Source organism: Apodemus sylvaticus, chromosome X, assembly GCF_947179515.1.
Source record: "Apodemus sylvaticus chromosome X, mApoSyl1.1, whole genome shotgun sequence".
Lineage (NCBI taxonomy): Eukaryota > Metazoa > Chordata > Mammalia > Rodentia > Muridae > Apodemus > Apodemus sylvaticus.
In genome coordinates this window covers 127,357,752-127,379,328 of record NC_067495.1, presented here as the reverse complement: position 1 = coordinate 127,379,328, position 21,577 = coordinate 127,357,752, and the positions used below count along the sequence as shown (strand labels likewise).

The window sequence follows — 21,577 nt, the reverse complement described above, 5'->3', positions numbered from 1 at the left end:
GTTAGGGAGACAGAGATGCGAATGGCTAGCCTGTAAGTCTAGGTGGGGCTTGACAGATAACTAGTCAGCAAATACCTATCAGGCACCAGCCACTCCCTAAGAGTCACTGGATGGTCACTTAGGGAGCTGGTTGGCTACATGCCATTATAATACATGCAGTCACTAGGCTAGCCAAGCAAACCAGCTGGGCTGTGAGTCAACTGGCAAATGGAACTAAATGGACAGTGGCATACAACTGAATACCATGTAGGATGTCCGCTACTTCCCTTCAGCTCCAGTGTCACAGTAAGAAAACTGCTGGGACAACTCCAGAGCAAAGAGGACATCACCAGCTGAACTTAAAGCACAGAGCCGGAGTCTTAGCATCTTCAGACTCAGCGCTCCAAACCAGTTGATGGGCTCACCCATAAATGTCTTCTCAGTCTAAGGATTCAGGACATGCCAGGCACGGGGTCTTTGGGCAGGAGGACGTTGGAAAATAGGGTAGGATCAGATCTTGGTCCTCTGGTCACCTTTGCTATATCTATCCATTGTGTTACTCTGAAGTCAGGAGAAAAGGCCTTTTCCGTGCTGGTGAGTGTTCCACAGCTTTCCGCTCTGCTCCTTCACAGAAAGGAGAAAGGCGAGGCAGGCAAGTGTGGAAGGAGGAAAGCGAGAGGAGAAATTAAACTGCTGGGTTTTAATCTCAGTTGAGACACGATGTCACCTAGCCAAGTCTTTCCCCTAACCTATCTGGCTGCTATCTTCCAAAGCTTGTCCAAGAGAAGAACCAGCTGAATATTTCCAAAACCTTCTCTGAGGAAGTTAGCTAGATGCTCTATCTGTGGGAGGGTAGAAAATCCTCTTACTGGTCCTACCAAAGGCTTCCCTCTAGTGTACATTGAGCGCATTGCAGTCAGGCTTGCTGGTTCTTGGACAAAGTCGGCTTGGTTGTCTGTCCCAGGGCATAAAGCCTCATGGACGGCATCAGATAAGAAGGAAAGAAAGGATGAACCTTACCTGGATTCTCAGTGCTAATTTGTCATCTTTCACTTGTTTCCAGTCCTCCAGCAGCTATTCCTTTTTTTGTTGTTGTTTTTTACTCCCCAGCATCTCTGTACCCTCAGCACACTGCTTCTGTGATCGAGGGACACTCTAAGCCAAGGCTGCCCGCAACTTCCCTGTCTTCTCCCATTTATCTCTAACATCTCCTGTTCTTATTCCTTTCCCACTGACTTAGGAGAAAGAAGAGAAGGTAACTCCTACCTTTTCAGAGATTCTGATCTCACCTACTTCCTTCGAGATCTCAAAAAAAAAAATCACCTTTTCTTTCCTACCTTTTCTCCATTTTCCCTCACTTTCTGCTTTCTTCTATTTTTCTGCCCCCTCCATCCCTCTAGTCTCCGTCTGTCTGTCTGTGTCTCTCTCTTACACGCACACACATACACACACACACACATCCCTTTCACATCTCTCAGCTATAACTCCTAAGGTGTCCCTAGCCCTAAAAGTAAGCCTTCCCTTCCTTCTGCCTTCCTACTTCAGAATACCGGCTTGTTGCCTTCCCCACAGACCACTTTCCACCCCGTGCTTTTTCCATTCTCAGCTGCCTTTCCCTCTCCATAGAAAACAGTCTTTGCTGTTAAATGCCACAAATATAAAAGAACTCATAAATCATAGATGGTTAGATAGATAGATAGATAGATAGATAGATAGGTAGATAGATAGATAGATAGATAGATAGATAGATAGATAGATAGATGAGGAAGGAGTGTGAGTGTGCTCCAGCTGAGTAAGAAAACACGGACTTGAAAGATGGCTCAGCAGCTAGGAACACTTCTTGCTCTTGTAGAGGAGCCAGGTTGTGTCCAGTACCCACTTCTGACAGTTACAACTGTTATAACTCCAGCTCCAGTCAACCCTCTTCTGACATCTGTAGGTACCAGACAGACACTTACGTTTTACCATAGATACGTAGGCAAAAAGCCCTGACATTTTAAAAAGGAAAAAAAAAAAAAACCCAACATTTGTTTCTCAGAAGCTCCAGATACCTAATGATAACGTCTAGGCCAGGTCCTGTTGTGAATGTGTTATGCTTACCTATCTGTTTACATGATCTATGGGATCCACAATATGAATAACCTGGTTTTATGAATAAGGAAACTGACACACAGAAATATTGGGACGCTTTCCTAGGGTCACAGTGCTAGGAACTAGCAGATATTAGTTTAAAAAACAGGCAATCTGGCTCTAGATCAGTCAGTCCAATTCAGTCACATTTTATGGAATGCTAGAATGTTCTATTTGTCTAGTGCAGTGGAGGACCACTAGTCACATGCAGCTTTGGAGCCCTTGCGAAATGGCTACACCTGGAGCCGTCACTGTTGCCATCAATCAATCCCTTCGAATTAGTGACTCTTCTTATAGACTCAGCTCTAACCTCAGACCATGGACTAATCCAACAAATCAAAACTGTTTGCCCAGGTTGGGGTTATAGGTCAGTGGTGGAGTACGTGTTTAGCATGTGCAAGGCTGTGAGTTCCCTCCCTAGGACTGTGCAAATACAAAGCCGGTGTGGCTGAGTACAAGCCCTGCTGAGCTAAGCCTTCTCTGTTCATCAAGATCTCACTTAGAGCATCACAGGGTGGGGGTGGGGAGGGAGTGGGGGGGGGCTGAGCAAGTAAAGTGCCTGCTGCAAAGCCTGATGACCTGAGTTCCAATCCCCAGGGGCCACATGATTGAAGAAGAAAACCAGCTCTAGCAAGTTGTCCTCTACCACCACACTCATGCTGTGGTATGCCCCACATCAAAAATGACTTAAGAGTTTAAAAAAAAATGTAATTTAAAAAAGCATCACCTAGTGAGGTTGGCCATGGCATCTGGTGGGGTGGGCTTCTCAGAAGTAGATTAGTCCTGACCCAGATCTCTTTCTTCTCCTTAGCTGGAAGACCCTTCCGTGTTCCCAGCTGTGATCGTGGAACAGGTCCCCTATCCTGAATTAGTGCATCTGTACTCAGGACTGGATCTGGATGAGGTCCACAATGGCATCATAAGGGACAGAACGTTGTGCATGACACAGGATCAGATTTTAGAAGGCAGTATTTTGCTGACAGGTCTGTTCTTTTTCTGGTCGGGTAAGGTGTATGGTAGAGAAGTGGCGTCAGCCTTCAGGGAACAGAAGCTCACTGTGGCTGCTAGTAACCCCACATAAGAACCAATGCTTCCCACAAAAGAGGAGGGAATCATCTTAAGCCATTCATAAACTCCTCAGACAGGGTAGCACCCAGAATGGAAACCAGTTTGGGGAGGGGTAGCTGGTGAGAGGAGCTCTGATGTCTGCCTAGCTGTACCATAGACCATCTCCCCTTGGGTTGGTCCTTATTATTAACTATTCTAAAGCCTGACGAAATTTTCCTTTCTCCTCCTACTTCATGGAACCTGGAACCAGATGACAATGGGTCCACCTCAAATAATGTGTCATCCACTGAAGTCCTGTTCAATGTGGCAACTCCCAATGATGTCCTGGATGAGAAGCAGATCTGTAAGTTTGAACTTGAGTACCTGAATTCAAGGTGGTAAAACGGTCCACGTTGCATCCACATGCTGGATTCTCAGGCGCATGTGCATTAGGTCTCCATCCTCACATCCCCCAGTGGACAGGTGAAGAGTCGAACCTGGACTGACAGGAGAAGGTCAGAAAGGCCCCAGAGACCAGGAAAGGTTTAGGGTTATTTCACCAATTTTTTTTCTTTTTTTTTTTTTAATTTATTTAATTTTTGAGACAGGGTTTCTCTGTATAGCCCTGGCTGTCCTGGAACTTACTCTGTAGACCAGGCTGGCCTCGAACTCAGAAATCCGCCTGCCTCTGCCTCCCAGAGTGCTAGGATTACAGGCATGTGCCACCACCGCCCAGCTATTTCACCAATTTTTAAACAGTGACAAATTTACATATAACAAAAACAGGTCACCTTAGTCACCTGAAGGGTAGAACTCAGCAGTAGTAAGTAGTTGCACATTGTTAAGCAGCTATTTCTGCCATCTTGAGCCCCTTCCATCTGATAAAGCTGGCTGAATAATCCATTTCCTGCCCTTTTAAAAATATTTTTATTAAATTCTAAGTTCTATTTCGTGAGTGTGGGTGTGGCACGCCATACCATAACTGTGGCAGTCAGAGGGCAGTGTTTGGGAGTTGATTCTGTCCTCTCACCATGTTGATCCTGGGGATGGAACTTGGGTCATAAAACTTGGTAGCAGATGCCTTGCTCACAGAACCAGCTCACAGTCCCTGTTGTCTGTTCTTGAGGGCCAGATTGTAAGAGGGCGCTGATGTCTGGTGGTCTGCCATGGCTCCAAGCCCCTTAGAAGACACCCAAGGTAGCTCCTCTCAGGTCCTTCTCCAGAAGGAACTGTACTGCTTCAAGACCGCCCCCCCAATCAACTGCCCTTACCTATGACATATTAAAGAAAAAAAAAACTCTCTGAGGCTAAAAGAAATGTCTCCCCTTGCCTCTCACTAATATTCAACAAATATTGACCGAGTGCCAACAATGTTGCTGTGTGCCCATGGCACATGACTGGCCATTTTTCAGTTTCCTTATCAGGAAAGCAGAGGAATTGGGATTAATGATTTCTGGAGTCCTTTTGAGTTGTTAGATGCGTTAATGACTGAATCATTCAAGTCCTTTATTCAAATGCAACCTGGCCCTTCCCCACCACCAGTAGTGAGTGATAAATGTAGCCATTGTGGTTAGGGCTGATCATACCTATAGCTCTGCAGATGTTTCCTCCCCTTGTGGGACAAGACCCCCGAGGCAGCTTTAGATGTATCCTGTGTGTGTGGCTTTCGAGAACGGCATCCCCGCCCTCGCTGCATGCTAACCTCTGGAGCACTAGAGAGAAGAGGATGGCTGCCCTTGTCCTGGGCCCTGCCCACCACGGGTTTTTCTTCTTGCAGTCAGCACATCTCCGGAGGTGCTTCCAGACTCCAGCTCAGTTCAGGCCATCAATCTACCCAACCTCCTGCTTTCTGCACCTGAACCTGAGGACCCAAAGAAGACAAGTGATGCCGATGAGCAGAAGGAGCATCCTCAGGAGGAGAAGGTCTCCAGAGAAGAAAGTCTTCAGAAGATTGGGAAGTCACGGAAGAGAAGTAAGGATGAGGCCGAGTATACGCACATCTTTGGTGTGGGGAGCCTTGGGGGACTGGGAAGCCCCAAGGACTGAGTGCTTGGACGCTTGCTATCTCTTTGGTCCAGGATGGACTAAAGGTGCCTCTTCTGAACGTCTTGGCTTCATTAGGTGTTCTTCCCAAAGGCAGCCTTTCTCTCACCACGCTTTTATCTATCCAGGGCATTCATAAATTCCTCTAGCTATTTGGGTAGGTGTTGGGACAGCAGGCCTAGACTCCTGGCTGGTTCCTGGACTTTGGGGGCCTTCCCTTATAAAAAATGAGTCATGCTGTGTGGTTATCTAGCTTCTATTGCAGTTATGAAAAAGGCCATCTATGCAAGGACTTTGGACTTTCCCAAGCCCCTGTGTTATTGATTTACTTTAGGGGATGGCTGTTTGATACTACCTCATATCCCAGGTCAGTACCACACTGACCTCTCCACAGCAACACCTTTAGGCTGCCTAATCTCCCGTTTCAAAACTTAGGTCAGGAGTGTCTGTCTGGCCTAGTGGCTCTTCTGAACTTTGGAATCTAAAGGTCTCTCATTTACAAATCTTGAATCTCCTCATGTGGTAACCTTGATGTGGTGCAGACACTTCTTGGCTCTTGCTGTGTGGAGGGATTGGACTCCCAGCTTCAGTGATCTGGCTCACCTAGCTAACGCTGGCCTCAGCTCTCTGCTTACCTGCCTTTTCTTCACAGACCGAAAGACCAAGAACAACCGGAGTACCTCACCTGTCACTGATCCCAGCGTCCCCATACGGAAGAAATCCAAGGATGGCAAAGGTATAGCAGGCTCTCAGCTGAGGTAGGCAGGGTGCCCCTTAATGTCCCAAGCTTAAGCGGTTCCTCATTGCCTATCCCTCTGCAGGTAACACCATTTATCTGTGGGAGTTCCTCCTGGCCCTTCTGCAGGACAGAAACACCTGCCCCAAGTACATCAAGTGGACACAGAGGGAGAAAGGCATCTTCAAGTTGGTGGACTCCAAGGCTGTGTCCAAGCTGTGGGGCAAGCAGAAAAACAAACCTGACATGAACTATGAGACCATGGGGCGGGCCCTAAGGTAAGAGCTGCTGGGACACAGATTTTCTTCCCTGAGGGATCGCTAAGCTCTTCCTGTGCCCAAAGAGGCTCTCCCACTTGAAGGAAGATGTGATCGGTCTCCTCTAGGAAGTGGACCTAACACTTCCCTTTTCTTTCACAAGCCCTCTTTAGCATCTCTGTGTTGAAGGGTAGTTTAGCTCCACAGACGCCCAAAGCATTTCTACAAGGGCTTTTGTCACATTTTGGAAGCCAGAGATGACTTTGAGTTATCCCCAAGATGTATCCTTGGGCCGGAGAATTGTTGGGCCTCTGCCATTCGTCCTATTCACACTTCAGTAGTAGTACCCATTGTCCTCATCCCCAAAGCAGTATGGACGTTGACCCTGAAGACCCCTTTTTTGTACACCTGTTAGACTGTAGAAAAATTTAAAATGTCACTAATTGCCCTTTGTGTCCAAGAGTCAGCTATTCTTTCCCAGTCCCACCCTCTCCTGGACTGTCTCTGTCCAGTCCACCTGAGTCCCATACTCACCCCATCTTAGAGAGTATGAACAGATGGAAAGACAGGACCTCCTTATGCAACCTCTGATAAACTTACCAGTTCCCTTCTTGTCCTTTCAGATACTACTACCAAAGAGGAATCCTGGCCAAAGTGGAAGGGCAGAGGCTGGTATACCAGTTCAAGGAGATGCCTAAGGACTTGGTGGTGATTGAAGATGAAGAAGAGAGCCCTGAAACACCAGAAGACTCTCCCCAGGCCTCTACTTCCTCCACACCCTCTACCAGTACCATCCGGAGAGCCAGCTCCAGGGTTGTAACCAAAGCCTCCCCTGAGGACAAGGATAGCCCTCCCTGGGAGAAGCCAAAGGTTGAACACACTGGTCTCCAGCCATCTGCAAGTCTGGAGTTAGAATTGTCTGTGGATGAGGAGGTCCCCACTACCTCCACCATGCTTGCCACCCCACTACAGAGCCAGGCCAAGCTCACCAAGACTGTGAGGTAAGGGCACCCTAGTAATCAGAGTCTTCCTTTAGTCCCTCCTGTTGAGTGTAGGGGGTCAGTTGTCAGGTTCCTGTGAAAGATGGGGCTGGAGAAATGGCTCCGTGGTTAAAGAGCATGGCTTGCCCATGCAGAAGACCTGGGTTGGTCCCCAGCACATAAATTGGGCAGCTTTACAACCACCTGTAACTTCAGTTCCAGAGGATCTCTCTCTCTCTCTCTTTCTCTCTCTCTCTCTGTCTCACACACACACACACACACACACACACACACACACACAAAATCTGAAAAAGCCGGGCGGTGGTGGCGCACACCTGTAATCCCAGCACTTGGGAGGCAGAGGCAGAGGCAGGTGGATTTCTGAGTTCGAGGCCAGCCTGGTCTACAGAGTGAGCTCCAGTACAGCCAGGGCTACACAGAGAAACCCTGTCTCGGAAAAAAAAAAAAAAAAAAAAAAAAAAAAAAACATCTAAAAACCAAAAAAAAAAAAAAAAAAAAATCTGAAAAAATGGAACTAAAAAATTACATCTCTTCAAAAATGAGAAATGTGACTTGCCTGAGGCCACACACTAGAATAAGCCGGCACTTCACCTGGCGGGGGTGTGGCGTTCTCCTACAAGATACAGCTGTTCGTCCCTATGATCCCAGAGCCTGTCCTCCGGGGCCATCTGGGTCTTGTACATCTGGGCCCATACCACTAAGTTCCTTGGACTTCACAACAGAGTAACTTATGTTGCAGACATAACACTGACTTCCAGCCTTCTTGGGAAATACTCTCTACTCTTTGATGCTAAGGGACCTGCAGTTTTCTCTGAAAAGATAGGGTTTGGGGTCATGTCAGCACATCCTACTACATTGACTTGGGTCCCAGGGACACTCTTCAGAGGAGGGGGAAGAGTTGAAGAACGGCGAGGAACACGAGCTCTAGGCTTCACAAGGCCTGCATGCAAAGTCCCCACTGCCAGCTATGCTAGTTCTGTGGGCCCTGGGCCTCAGTTTCCTCAAACTGTCCAAGTCTATGATTCTTACTCAGTTTCGAAGCTTGAATAGTGTCAGACTTCTAGAATAGTCTCTGACCTATACAAATTAATACATACTAGCTAGTTGTGTCCCATAAAGACACAACAAAGGTACAACTCCATTTCTCTTACGCCCTCCTTCCTAGACAGTTAGGGTGCCTTCGGCCTTAACCAGCTCTGTTTTCTGTCTCTTCTCAGTACTTCTTCAGCGCCCAGTAACATCCAGGTAGGAGTAGCCCCTGTGGGGCCCGGCTCCACTCTCACCCTGCAGACCATCCCGCTGACTACGGTGCTGAGCAATGGGCCTGCTGCCAGCACTACTGCTCCAACTCAACTCGTTCTCCAGAGTGTCCCACAGGGGTCAACGTTCAAGGACACCTTCACTTTGCAGACCTCCTTCCCCCTGAACACCAATTTGCAAGAGAGCCAGGTGGCAACCCAAGGGGCCCCACTGATCCTCAGTGGCCTCCCCCAACTTCTGGCCGGGGCCAACCATCAGAGCAACCCAGTACCATCCCAGGTCATAGGCGCCGGATCGGCAGGGCCTAGCTCTCAGCCCCCTGGGACTGTCATTGCTGCCTTTATCAGGACTTCCGGTGGCACGTCAGTGCCTGTGGTAAAGGAGGGGCCCCTGAGATCCTCTTCATACGTGCAGGGTGTGGTTACTGGGACACCCGTAGAGGGGCTGTTGGTTCCTGAAGAAACCCTGAGAGAGCTCCTGAGAGATCAGGCTCATCTTCAGCCACTTCAGACTCAGGTGCTCTCAAGGGGTTCCCATAACCTGAGCCTTGTGGGGAGCCAGACTCTCTCTCCCCCTAGCCAACCCACTGTTGGGCTAACCCCGGTGGCTGAACTTGAGCTCTCATCTGGCTCAGGGCCGCTGTTTGTAGCTGAGCCTAGTGTGACCCGATCCCCGACCCAGGCCCCGTTCTCCCCCTTCAACCCCACTTCCCTCATTAAGATGGAGCCCCATGACATATAAACAAAGGGATCAATGTTGTGAAGCCTTTTCATGTGGACTGAAGTAGAGTACCCGCCCTTCCATCTAGTGGGGTGTGAGAAAATTTGATTCCAAGTTCCCCAGGCCTGTTTGACATCGCTATGACCAAAGTATGCCCGGCTCAAGTCTCTGGCATCAGACCATGGCCTTCAGGAGCACTAGGGAGTACATATGCTCTTGCAACAGTAATGAGCTGACTTGGTGACGGAGGGCAATCCATAGCCAGTCATAGGCTTTACAACAAGAGTTAGGCCTGGTCATACTTTGTTATCTATATTCCTTACAGAGGGAACTTACCATCCAATATGTGAATATCTTTGTGTGCATTTGTGTGCACTTGTGGGTCTGTATCTTCCTTTCTTTGTGGAAGATGGGGTGTAGATGTCAGGTCTTCGTGTGTGTCTGTCTGTGTGTGTGTGTCTCTGTCTCTGTGTGTGTCTGTGTGTGTATCTGTGCATGCGTCCATTCCTAGGTCAGCCACAGACATGAGGCAGTTTGAAGAGAAAGCACTCTGTAACTTTTTTTTGCAAGCAACAATGCCCTTCTGAGACTGGAAGGTACTGGTTGGATGTCCCTTCTCCCAGTCTAGAGAGATGTCACAGAGCCGGAACAGGTCTAGGTAGGAGAGCTTCAATGGGTGTACTTGCTGAGAGGGCATTGCCAAGGGCTAAGAGGCCACCTATGCTAAAACCACAGTGAGAGGGGAAAGGGACACAGTCCTGGGGCGCTTGCTTGTTAGAGTCACCTTGCTATCAGGCTGGTACCTGGAGCACTCTGCTAAAAGTTGTGAGGCAGAGCACTTAAGTATAGTCAGCCTCAATTATAAAGGCCTCGGCCAGGCCTGAGTGGACTGAATGTGGCTAGGGCTTTGGGCTGTTTGTATAAAATCAGCCCTCTGCATGACAATAATAATGACCCTTTGTGATCCAGCGCTCTTCCCCACCTTGGGTTCCCTCTTCATTCTATCCGCCCTGACCAATTCCACCTGTCATCAGTGGCTGAGGCTAGTGGGGTGGCAAGACCCCAGCCATACAGTCCCACTCTCTCACCCACCCTCTCCCTCTCACAGTGGCTCTGAAAGACTTCAGCAGGACGGTTGCTTTTCATTTCCGGCCATCATGACACCTAACCCAATTCTTGGCTTCACCAAGAAGACGGGAGCGAGCACAGATGGGTTCCTATAGCTCCTGTCAGCACGTCACTCTGCTTCTCTCTTTTCTGTTTCTGGAAAGAGTTCTCCTGATTGCTCTTAGTGTCTCAGGGGAGGGTCTCCATCTCCCTTCCTTGAGTCTGCTTGCCTCTTTCCTACCAGGTTTAGGGGCAACGGATAGAGAGACGTCAGGCTCAGAAGCAAGTCTAGCCTCTGGTGACTTTGACTCATGGTAATCAGCCCTCCGTTGCTATGTCCTCTATGCCAAAACACCCACTTGACCTAACTACCTCCCTGGCTGGTCATTGTTGTCTCCTGCTGTTCTCTCTCCTTCCCTGGGGGGAAGGAGCCACCCGTGGCTCTATGTATATGTGCGTTTGCTATATTCCCAGCAGTTGGCGCTGGAATGTCTGTTCTGATAAAATTGGCTTATGGTGACAATCTCTTGATGGATGGAAGGAAGCATCTCGAGGAAAGGTCACCATTGTTGCTGTTAGTGTTGCTGTTCTTGTTGTATTTGGGCTTTAGGGTTTTGGGTTTTGAACTTGCTCTGTTGGTGAAGGTGACTTTGAACTTCCGGTTCTCTTGCCCCTATTTTGTTCTCGTGTGTTGTATCACTATGCGGTTCTATGGACCAACGCCAGGACTCTGCAGGCTTGACGAGTACTAGCAACTGTGCTACCTTCCAAGTTCCATCCATTTTAAGGAGCACAAAGGGACAGCGTGAGTTGGGGGTGGCCCTGCTTCAGCCTGGGACCTAATACCTGCATACGCTTCCTAACACCAAGGCAATTCAGTCTCCTGAAGCTATCAGCACTGTCATGGTCAAATCATTGCCTCCATGCTTCTTGGGCCTTGTCATCCCACACTGGCTGAGCCCTTCTACACCGTTGTGCTTTCTGTGTCTGTGTGGGCTCGTCTTCATCTCTTTCTGTGTGGATGTTCTCCGAGGGCCCCCGCTTTTGTTCTTTAAGATTGAGTTCAATCCAGAACCCGCTTCTCTAAGTCCCTGGCTCACGGCTCTGGTGATCTGCGCTGACCGATGGGCTATGTGCACTTGACCCTGCCTGGCTCCCTCATCTGTTATCCGACCTGTCTTCATTCCCAGAGCCTAGTTCAGGCCGCCCAGCTTTTCCCATCCCGTTATGTATCAGCGAGCACCCTGTCCAATGGGACTTCTGAGCACATCTCATCTGGGAGCTTACTTGCTTTGGCCTTCCTCTGCTAAAAAGCCTTCAGTGACCCCCTTCCCCCCCAGGCTTTTCTAGCCAACCTGGGCCTAGCATTAACCCTTTAGTTCCTGAACCGTGACTGGGTCCATAGAAGTGGGGAGCACTTGGAGAGTAATTCTCGAAAGATTTGAAGTTTGCTATCAGCCCCATCAGGGAAAAGAGCTCCACGTCGCTGACACTTCACTAGTGGGTCCTCTCTGCCCTTCCCCCCCCCCCCACCCCGTGCCAAGGTACTTCCAAAAGGATTCCATGCGTTTTGGACTTGTTCCCACCGATGGCTGGGTTTCATTTAAGCAATGTGCTCTATCCTCTCTCACTAACAACGAAAGAAGTGTGTCTCAAGATGGAGTTCAGTGGGAACAGCCAGTTCCTAACTTTAATTCTTCAACTTGTAACTGCCACTCGATGGGCAGGGGATTAGAAACAGCCTGCAACATCTTTATCGTAACCACGAACTGTTACTTAGAGCTGACGTTTAGATGTGTACCTTTCATCTCCGTGTGTGTTACCTCCTGAGGGGTAGGCACCACTGTGTCACCCACAAAACTGGGCCTACTCTAAAGCAGATGGGCATCAAGGAATAGTTCCAGATTGATCTGATGAGAGCTGGGTACCAAACTTTGAGGTAGCTGACCTCTGTCCCCCCTCTCCTCAGGCTCAATTTCTCCAGGTGCTCCACTGCCCAGGACCTGCCATTCCTGGCCCAGTGCCCCCACGGTATCACCTCACCCCCTGTCTTAACATCCAAGATCTGTATTACTTTTAACACCCTCTGATCCTAAAGACACCTTCCTGTTCAGTTTCTTCCCTACACAGAGTGTTAAACTAGCTAAGCGGTTAACTAACCCTTGCCAACAAGCGTTCTGGAAGGGGCTTACAGGAGAACCTCAGGAGACAGATTGACTTTAACCAGCGTCAGGCGGAGGCAGCAATGCCCCTGCTTTTGTGATGGCCTGCCTAATGGAGTCAGGAATCAAGTGACGGTCCTCACCTCCCAGCAGCTGATCTGTGATCCCCCCCTCCTGGCTCCCACAGCACTTTGTATATACCTCTTATTGTAGCACATTGTATGTAGTTCTTTGATTGTGTTCATGTATGTTTTCCCCCCAATAGACTGTGAGCCCCTCCAGGACGGGAGCTGTGTGCTAGTCAGTGATGTGTCCCCAGCACCTAGCCTCAGTGCCTGATACACAGTAGGTGCTCAATAAATGTTTATTGAAAGACTGAATGAGTTCAGATTCCAGTTGTGGGACCTTCTGCCTACCATGGGAGCAGGAAGAGACCGAGCAGGTCGTTCCATGCTCGGGAGCTAAGCGTGGTGGTTTGGCAATTTTGCTATCATTTTTTTCTTTGGTCGTGCTGTGGACAATGTCATGTAGCCCAGGCTGACCATGTGACCAAGCATGGCCTCCCCCATTCTGAGATGACAGACATTCATTGCTGCGTCCCCGTGTGCCTTATTCCAGGCTCTTGAAGATGGAACCCCGGGCTTCCTGTATGCTGGATACTCTATCAACTGACCTACATTCCCAGCATTTTGATCCATCCTAACATTTCAGGCAGTAACTCCATTTACCCACGTGTTTATCTACCGTTGGGTTCACCAGGAGCCTAGAGCTGCTTTCAGCTTCAACTATGCTGTGCTGACCAAACAACTCCCTTCCACTGACTGCCTCAGCACTATTTCCTTATCCCTCCGTGGGACTGAGGTAGAAATGTTAGACCCCCCCTGGGCGGGAACAGTCAAGTTTTTCTGACTGTCACAAGCTTGCTGACTGTACAGTACCTAGGACTTTGGGGACCCTGGACCCAGGGTGAGCAAGCTCTTTGGGCTCCCAGTTACAGCCAGCAGGACGCCGGGTATGGAAGCCAACATCCAGCAGGTGGCGCTGTGGTGCCGGCGATGGCGAGCCAGCCAGGCGGAGCCCGGGAGGGAGGGGCGGCCAGGGCGTGGCTCACCGCTCCCAGAAGAGCAGACTAAGCGGGCGTTTCCCTGTCCCTTGGAAGTGTTCCCTGATTCTCAACTTCTGGGCGGCTTTGGTTCCCGCCGACAACCTCCCTGGCTCTGAAGCTTCGAACTTTCCCCTCTGTCCTTTTCCCTCTCCAAGGGGAGTTCAGCAGTCCGCGGAACGTCGCCTTTTCATTGGCCAACCGTTCCCTGGCCCCGCCCCCCGGTTTCTAGATCACGCAGGTGAGCTAGAAGCGACTGGGCTCCCTGGATCGCTGCGGACTCCCTAAAGCCACAAAAGCAAGCTCCAGGCTATCGCCAACCCCTAGACAGGTCCCGGATCTGATGCTCCTCTCCCTAGCCAGCCTTTAGCGACACTTTCACACGCCACCGCTTTCTCCTTTAAAACGGGAGAATGATCGAGGCATCTGTTACAACCATTTGCCTGCAGCTTGAACCCAAGCTCCTGGAGGAGCATCCCCACCCCCGCCCCCACACACACCGAGCCCGGGAGGAGCACGCACACAGTGGCCAGCCCCGGATAGAGGAAACTGCCACTGTAAGGGGGGACACGTAGGACTAGGCCTGCCCCCCTTCTTAATCTAGCAGGCCTGAACATTTGGTAGCTCTTCCCTACTCAACACAACAAAGGAAAGGACTGGAAGAATGTTTGCCAACAGGTAGGATGAAGTCCTTCCTTGTCTGCCTTGATCTTTATAACCTGACAGTAGTCTCCAGCTAATATGTGGCTGAAAGAACACATAAGCAGGAAAATATGAAAGTGCTGTTGTTGAGTCTCCTCTCCTCCAAGCCCCTGCTCAGATTGTGCCCTCATTCCAAACATCATTCCCTGGCGTCTATTTCTATTTAAGTATGCGCCGTTCACTACCTCTCCCGTGCCATCTGTTCCAAGCACCCAGGTGCCCTCGCCCAGGCCACTGAGCCGGCACCGCATTTGGGGCCTGAATACTGTTAATCACAACATGGCTTCTGTCACCTCCTGACATGTCTGACTTCTGAACTGCATTTTCTTTTTGTTGTTTTGGGACAAGGTCTCACCTATATAGCCCGGGCTGACCTCAACACCCGGTCTCTGTTCTTCAGAGAAGTACAACTACAGACATGTGTTATGACACCTTGTTTGGCGGCAGAGTCTTGTCATATAACCCTGGCTGACCATTGTGCCTCCCTTCCCCACGTGCTCGGGACTATGGGCATGTGCCACCATGTTTGCTTGCCTTCTGACTGCAGGTTTTAACTACAGGATGGACCTGAACTTAGGAACACTAAGGGGTGTTTGGAAAGCAGGAAGGCAGTTTATAGTGTTGTACCCTCTAAAAGGATGATGCTAACTATCTGGGCAAACTCGGGTGGAAGCAAGTTTCTGAAGAACGGGTAAGGGGTGCGGCTGAAATTCAGTCTTGGGGAATGTCTGGACACTTAAGAAGCCGGACACATCATTCTCGTGACCTGCCCACTCAAGCCACAGTAAGAGGCTCAAAGATACAGAACTTAGAATTCATAGGATCCAGACTCTCACAAAGTCTCTCAAACAGTAGCAAGACACATTCTGGGGCCTGCAGACAGACCTCCTGCCACAGTTGATCTTAAAGAGGGAGGAATAATCGTAAAACTAGGGACAGGTGTCTTGCCTTATAGTTAGATCATTGGAACCTAGAAGCATGGACAGCCAGCTAGACAGGTGGACAGGGAAGCGCAGGCTCATCCGTGAGGTGGTGGTGGTAAGGGGCAGGCGGGGACTCCACAGTATAGCCAGGGGCCTAGTCCCAGCCTGGGGAGGAATTAGCAGATGACTTCTGACTGAATTGGGGGACCATACCACCCAGCAGCCGAAGAGTCCCTCCTCTATTCCAGTTACTCCACTTGCCAAGAATGCCCCTTCCATTTTCCAAATCAAAGCAACCGAAGTTGGGCAATTTCCCCCTCGTGTTCCTTCCAGAGTCCCACCCAGAGCTCATGAGCAAAGCTCTAATTTGACTCGCTTTCCCCCACCGTATCTCTAGGGACCACAAATGGGAAAAGTGAGGACAGGAGACAAAGGCCTGACACAGGTTTTTCAGTCTGCAAGTGTTTTTGACTCCACAGCCAGTTGCTAACAACGAAACATAAAGGGCAGCCAGAGTACACACCGAAATGCAAAACAAAAAAGAAAAAAACCAAACAAACCAAAAAAACCAGAAAACAAACCACACAGTATCATAATTTCCAACAAAACAAAGAAAATTGAAATCCAAACCCCCTCAACTTCATATATATATATATATATATATGTATATCTATATATATAATTTTTTTCTGCTGTTAAAAAGGGAAAACAATTGTTCAAAACCAATTGGGTAGGATGATGGGGCTGTCCTACTGAAGGGGACTCAGAAATTCCCATGGGAACAAAAAACACACACAATTAAAAGAAATAGTGCTCCTAAATGGTCAGGAGCGTCCAGAGAACAGATTGTCCCATCCCCAAACTGGCTTTTTTTTTTTCCTTTTTTTTGTCTTTTTTTCCATTTTCGTCTTTTGTTGTTTAGCACCTGTACAATAAAACTGTACCATCTCCATCCAGAGCCAACCACAGCAAGGCCCTCCTGCCTTTGGATGGTACATACTCTCTACAAGGATTGTTCGGAAAAATAGCAATCGGTAGAAAAATAAGAAGGGGGCGGGGAGAGACAATGCCAGGAGGGGCGGGGCCAGGGGAAGAACCCAAGCTCCTCCCCCCTCCCTCTGGTGTCAGGTCTAACTAGGCATCTGATGGTTTAGGAGCCACTCACGCAGTTCCCAGTAGATGTGGAGCCAGGCTAGAGACTAGTTAGTCCCAGGGCCCTTTGCAGATTCCAAAGGAGAATGGGGGTGGGGGGGCAGGTGGAGGAGAGAGGGGGACAGAGGATGCTGTAAGTCTGCGGCAGGGATGGCAAGGCAAAGGCTCAGTATCTCAAGTCGGGGAGGAGCCCAGGGTAGGGGGAGCCAAGGGGGGGGGGTGCTGGGCAAAAGATGGCGGACCAAGTTCATACTGTGCACTGAGCAGAACAGTGCAAGAGGAGCGCCCTTGCCTCAGGCCCATGTCAGCCTGCCTTGATCAGAGTACCTCAGGAACCCCGCTCCCTAGTAAACAGCCGTCTCAAGATGCAGGTGCTGCTTCAAAGGGCAGGGGTGGGGCAGAGCTGGCAGGGGTGGGGGAGCACCAAAGGCCAGGGATTTGCCCCCAGCCCCCCCAGCTCTGCACCAGTAGCAGCTAGGTCGGTTAGTCATATGATGGTGTCCCCTATCCCTCCTCACCCTGCTCCCTCCCCAAATGGAGAAAGACAACCTGGGAATACTTTTCTCAGAGGGAGGGAGCATCCCCAAAGCTTATGCAGAAAGAAAAGGGAAGGAGGTAAAGAAAGTCCCTCAATACAACAAGTTGTCTCAGATCATCACAGTGATACAGACTTATCAGAAACCAATGCAACAACACAAATTAAATACTAATAAAATAAATACTATGGAAGACAGAAGAGCACAGGGAGACAAAAAGGGGCACTCGAGAGATTCGGGTTTTTCTCATTTCTCCTTAGGACAGGCCACAGCCACCCAGGCCCATGTTTGGTCTTGGTCATAAACATAGAAACCAGTCCAAGGGACCCTGGTGCCACCTCCCACCATCTCCAGATCTCTTGTCTTCAGAAGTGGAGTTCAACTTTCCACCCCATCACCAACCACAACAACCACAACAGGGAGATGAGAACTAACTGTACCCCCCCCCAAAAAAGAAAGAAATCCAGTCACTAATGCTGGCATTGATAAGGCGGCTTCTTGTTGGTCCGTATTATTGCCTCTTTCTGCAGTCTGGTGCTCGGTGGGGGAGACATGAGCGGTGGGGGAAGGGTGAACTCGAAGGAGAAAGAAGCCGGGGAGGAGGGGCCATCTCCGTCAACTGCTCCAAGACTGGTATTCCACCTCAGACCCTAGGAGCCGCAGCAGCTCTGCCTCATACTGCACGAGCTCCACAGTCTCAGAAGCGCCCGGGGGCGATCTGTCCTCCAAGCCCCCAGGCCTTTCAGCAGGGGTCAGCAGCTGACTGGAGGCCACCTGCCTGTAGAACTCAGCCTTGGGCAGGGTGGTGATTTCCAGGTGTGGGAAGCGGGCCTGAAAGATCCTTGAGGAAAGCTTCAGCCTCTTCAGGACATCGCTGAAGAGGAACCAGTTGCAGGGTCTGGAAAGAGAAAGATAAGTTAGGGAAGCAGGCTCAGGAGAAAGAGTGGAGCCCCCAAAGCACCAGAGAAGGCTAGGAGACCAAGTGACCCCCCCCACACACACACACACAGCCTTACTTCTTATTGAGACTTATTGCCACCTCTCAGGAAACCACGAGTTTCTGGACTGAGGCTGGGATAGCACAATACCTGCCCCAGCTTCTAGCTGAACATCAGTGAGCACTCACCCCACAGGCTAGCTCTTCCACAGAGGGCAAGCCAGGGGCAAACTGGGCTTAGCCTGCTACCCCAGGGCCTGGCATTTACTATCTGCTGGGGTCACTTCTTCCTGACCCCCACTCCAGGCAACCCTGCCTGGCCTCCCTCTCCTGACCTGACTCCTGCTCCCTTGTTCTAGATCTTCCCTGGTGGAGGTGGAGCTGTGGAGAAAGGCCTAAACTGTGGGTAATCCAAAAGGCATTTGTCTTTGGCTCTGGAATGTATTAGATGACTTTTTTTCCCTCCAGCAGCCGCAGCACCAATGTTTCTACAGGCCCGGGGCTCACATTACAGCCAGTCCGCCCTTATGGAGCACATCTGAGGCTGGGCAGCAGCCTAGGGACAGCTGGGAGGGGCGCTGCGGAGGCCGCTTACTAGCCAAGCACGTCCAGGAACTTAAACCAGGAAGGAGTGCTGCCTTCTTCCCTTGCCCCACTTTCCAGTTGTGCCTCATTTGCAGCCTTTGCCACTTCTAGTCTGGGCTGCAACGCACCAGCCTTACACTTGCTCTGTTTCTGTTGAATCCTTTTTCTTAATGGGGGACCAACCTAATAAAGCTATTTTAATATAGACTTAAGTACATAGGTTTAAAACAAAAGGTGCTGAACAGAAAGAAAGACATGCCAGGTTTCTCAGCCCCTTGGCTCCTCTTTTCTTAAAAGAAAATATGACCCTCCATCCCCTCCCTCATTAAATAGCTTGTAGTGACTCTCATACTCCAGCAAGCAACCAACTTGGGGCCCAACCCTCAGGAGCATAAACTGATGATCTAGTGCTCAGATTCAATTGTCAGGACCCATGTGAGCTGCCTCATTACTGTGACCCCAGCTCCAGATCAGGCACCTCCAGTCTCCTTGGGTACCCTCCGCTCATGTCTACACACTCACATGCAAATTCACACATCTATGCGTAATTAAAAATACAATAAGAGCCAGTCATAGAGGCACCTGCCTTCAATGCCAGCCCTTGGGAAGCAGAGGCAGACAGAGCTCTCAGTGAACCCGGGTCCAGTCTGTTCTACAGAGTAAGTTCCAGGTCACACAGCAAGTTCTAATTCTTTAGTGCAATATTAAGCCAGACCTCCAAAAGATGACCCCGACTCAATTTCTTCCACGCAATCTCCAGCTCCCACACCCACTCACTGCACTGTACCCCCTGTCCTACCAGCAACACTTAGTTTTACAAACATTATGTGTATAGAACTTTGCCTGATGGATCTGTATGCTTCTTGTACACACCCCTGGTGCCCGCTGAAAAGAATGTTGGATCTCCTGTATAGGTGTGAGAAACAGACCAGTGCTCTTAACCTCTGGGCCATCTCTCCAGGCCCTTCTTTTGAGACAGAGGATCTCATGATATAACCTCAGCTAACCGGTGATGCACTCTGTAGACCAGGCTGGCCTCAAACTCACAGAGATCCACCTGCCTCTGTCTCCAAGTGCTGGGCATGAGCCACACCATCTGACTTTTGCTGCCTGAACTACGTGAGTTTGTCTGTGGTAATGCCTTTGCTCATGCCTTCCCTGTGCCTCTCCTCTCCTTCTTTTAGCCCAGCTCAGATGCCATTTTACAAAACCTCAAAGTAACTGAGTGTTCAATACATCTTCTCTGGTCTTGTGACATTCAGCCCTGTTCTGGTACTTCCGACAGCCATTTCCAAAAGGCTACAAAACCAACACAAATTCTGGTCTTCTCTGGTGCCAAGGAACAGAGCTCAAGATGTACTGAACTTTTTATTTTTTACCTGACATTCTTTTTATAGTAATGAACCTGCTTAGAACATCCGGTCTTTTATTAAAGTTCACGGCACACTTATCTGTCTACTATTCTCAGCTGGGATTTTTGCTTTTATTCTTTTGTTTTGTTTTGTTTTGTTTTGTTTTTCGAGACAGGGTTTCTCTGTATAGCTCTGGCTGTCCTGGAACTCACTCTGTAGACCAGGCTGGCCTCGAACTCAGAAATCCGCCAGCCTCTGCCTCCCAGAGTGCTGGGATTACAGGCGTGCGCCACCACTGCCTGACTCAGCCGGGCTTTTCTGGAGGCCAGAGTTGTCTGTACTATGGATCACAAGGTTTGATTCAGAGCATAAAGCATGTTTGTGAAATCAATCATTCCACATGATATCTAAAACACCTACCTAGTTGGGCCTGGTGGCTCAAGTCGTTAATTACAGAACTTGGAAGGCAGAGGCAGGTGGCTTGAGGTCAGCCTGGTCTACCTAGTGAATTCTAGGCTAGCCAGGGCTACATATAGATCCTGTATTAATAAACAAAAACACCCTCATCTATTTAGACTCAGTCCTTTTCCCTAAAATTCATCATTTCTTCCATGGCAAAGTCTGTCACATCATAAAATCAGGGAATAGAGCACTGTAAGTTAAGAGAATGTGACAGTCAGGCCATCGAGCTGGACCTCTTTCAAAGCCTGAAGATAAAGGGGCTGGAGAGATGGCTCCGTGGTTAAGAGCACTGTCTGCTCTTCCAGGGGACCTGACTTCCATTCCTAGCACTCAGGTGGTGGCTCTGCTGACGACTGTTTGTAGCTCCAGTTCTAATAAATCCAGCGCCCTCATCTGGCCTTCGCAGGCGGCAGGTACAGATGTGGCTCAGAGGTACACACGCATGGCTTCATGGTCCTTGGTTGCCCATGTTCTGTCTGTACCTGGACAAAACTACTCTGGTCCTTTTCCTGCCTTGTGGCCCGGGATCCTGTTTCACAGAAGGAGGTGCTGAATACTTTGAAGGAATTAATTAACTGTACAATACTATATCCCAGAGGCCCAGCCTCACCCCCTGGGATCAGCTTCTGCCCAGTTCAAGAACAAAAAGGTCCTACATTAAAAAATTATATTTAACTGATCCTGCATTTAAAAAGATATATTTATTTTATATGAGGGTTTTCCTGTATGTATGTGTATGTACCACATGTGTAACTGGTGTCTGTGGAGGCCAAGAGAGGGCATCAGATCCCTTGAAGTGGAGTTCTATATGGTTCTGACTGCCATGTCGGTGCTGGGAACTAAACCTGGGCCCTTTCCATGTGCTCTAAGTTGCTGAGCCATCTCTCTAGTGTCCTGATTTGTGTTCGTCCATCTACACTTCCACATAATGTGCTGGAAAAGCAATCACAAGCCACGGTCCTGAAGGCTGACAAACTCCCCTCAGCAAAGAGTCAGGCAGGCTCAGTCTGCTACCAGGTGTGAGGTTTACTCTAGTCTCCAAAGCAAGGGTGTTCCCAGGTAGCTGGCAGAGGCATCTGAGGCAGCAGAGGTCATCACCTTTCTGATCACAGGCTGTGGCAGCCCGTGCTGTGGACTGCTAAGAATCCTGGTGGAGCCAAAGCTATGGCGACCATATGTCTCGGCTTCTCCAAGAATTTCAGTTGTAAGTGTTCCCTGTAACTGTCCCCAGAAACCACAAAAATATTCCAGATATTCTAATAGTTCATCATCCCAGATATTTCCCAGATTATCTCCTACACATATAGTAAGAGTGCACAAAAGTCTTCAGATTTGGGGGCCTGGAAATGCATCGAGTTGATAGCCAATTTGTAGCTCTCGAGGT

General features: G+C 49.4%; 2 protein-coding genes across 7 annotated transcripts in view; one reads left to right on the top strand and one right to left on the bottom strand.

Annotated features, from left to right (window-relative positions):
• The window catches only part of Elf4 (E74 like ETS transcription factor 4), a 42,467-nt gene extending 29,645 nt beyond the window's left edge, over positions 1 to 12,822 (top strand). For both annotated transcript variants that reach the window (XM_052170419.1, XM_052170420.1), the window contains exons 3-9: positions 2,921 to 3,092; positions 3,428 to 3,520; positions 4,934 to 5,128; positions 5,852 to 5,935; positions 6,021 to 6,213; positions 6,816 to 7,193; positions 8,411 to 12,822. In XM_052170419.1, the coding sequence (XP_052026379.1) occupies positions 2,921 to 3,092; positions 3,428 to 3,520; positions 4,934 to 5,128; positions 5,852 to 5,935; positions 6,021 to 6,213; positions 6,816 to 7,193; positions 8,411 to 9,194 (1,899 nt within the window). In that variant the 3' untranslated portion in view covers positions 9,195 to 12,822. The remainder of the gene's footprint in view (positions 1 to 2,920; positions 3,093 to 3,427; positions 3,521 to 4,933; positions 5,129 to 5,851; positions 5,936 to 6,020; positions 6,214 to 6,815; positions 7,194 to 8,410) is intronic.
• Positions 12,823 to 15,618: 2,796 nt separating this feature from the next.
• Bcorl1 (BCL6 corepressor like 1) overlaps positions 15,619 to 21,577 on the bottom strand; it is a 65,603-nt gene continuing 59,644 nt past the window's right edge. For all 5 annotated transcript variants that reach the window (XM_052170889.1, XM_052170890.1, XM_052170891.1 and 2 more), the window contains one exon: positions 15,619 to 17,755. In XM_052170889.1, the coding sequence (XP_052026849.1) occupies positions 17,473 to 17,755 (283 nt within the window). In that variant the 3' untranslated portion in view covers positions 15,619 to 17,472. The remainder of the gene's footprint in view (positions 17,756 to 21,577) is intronic.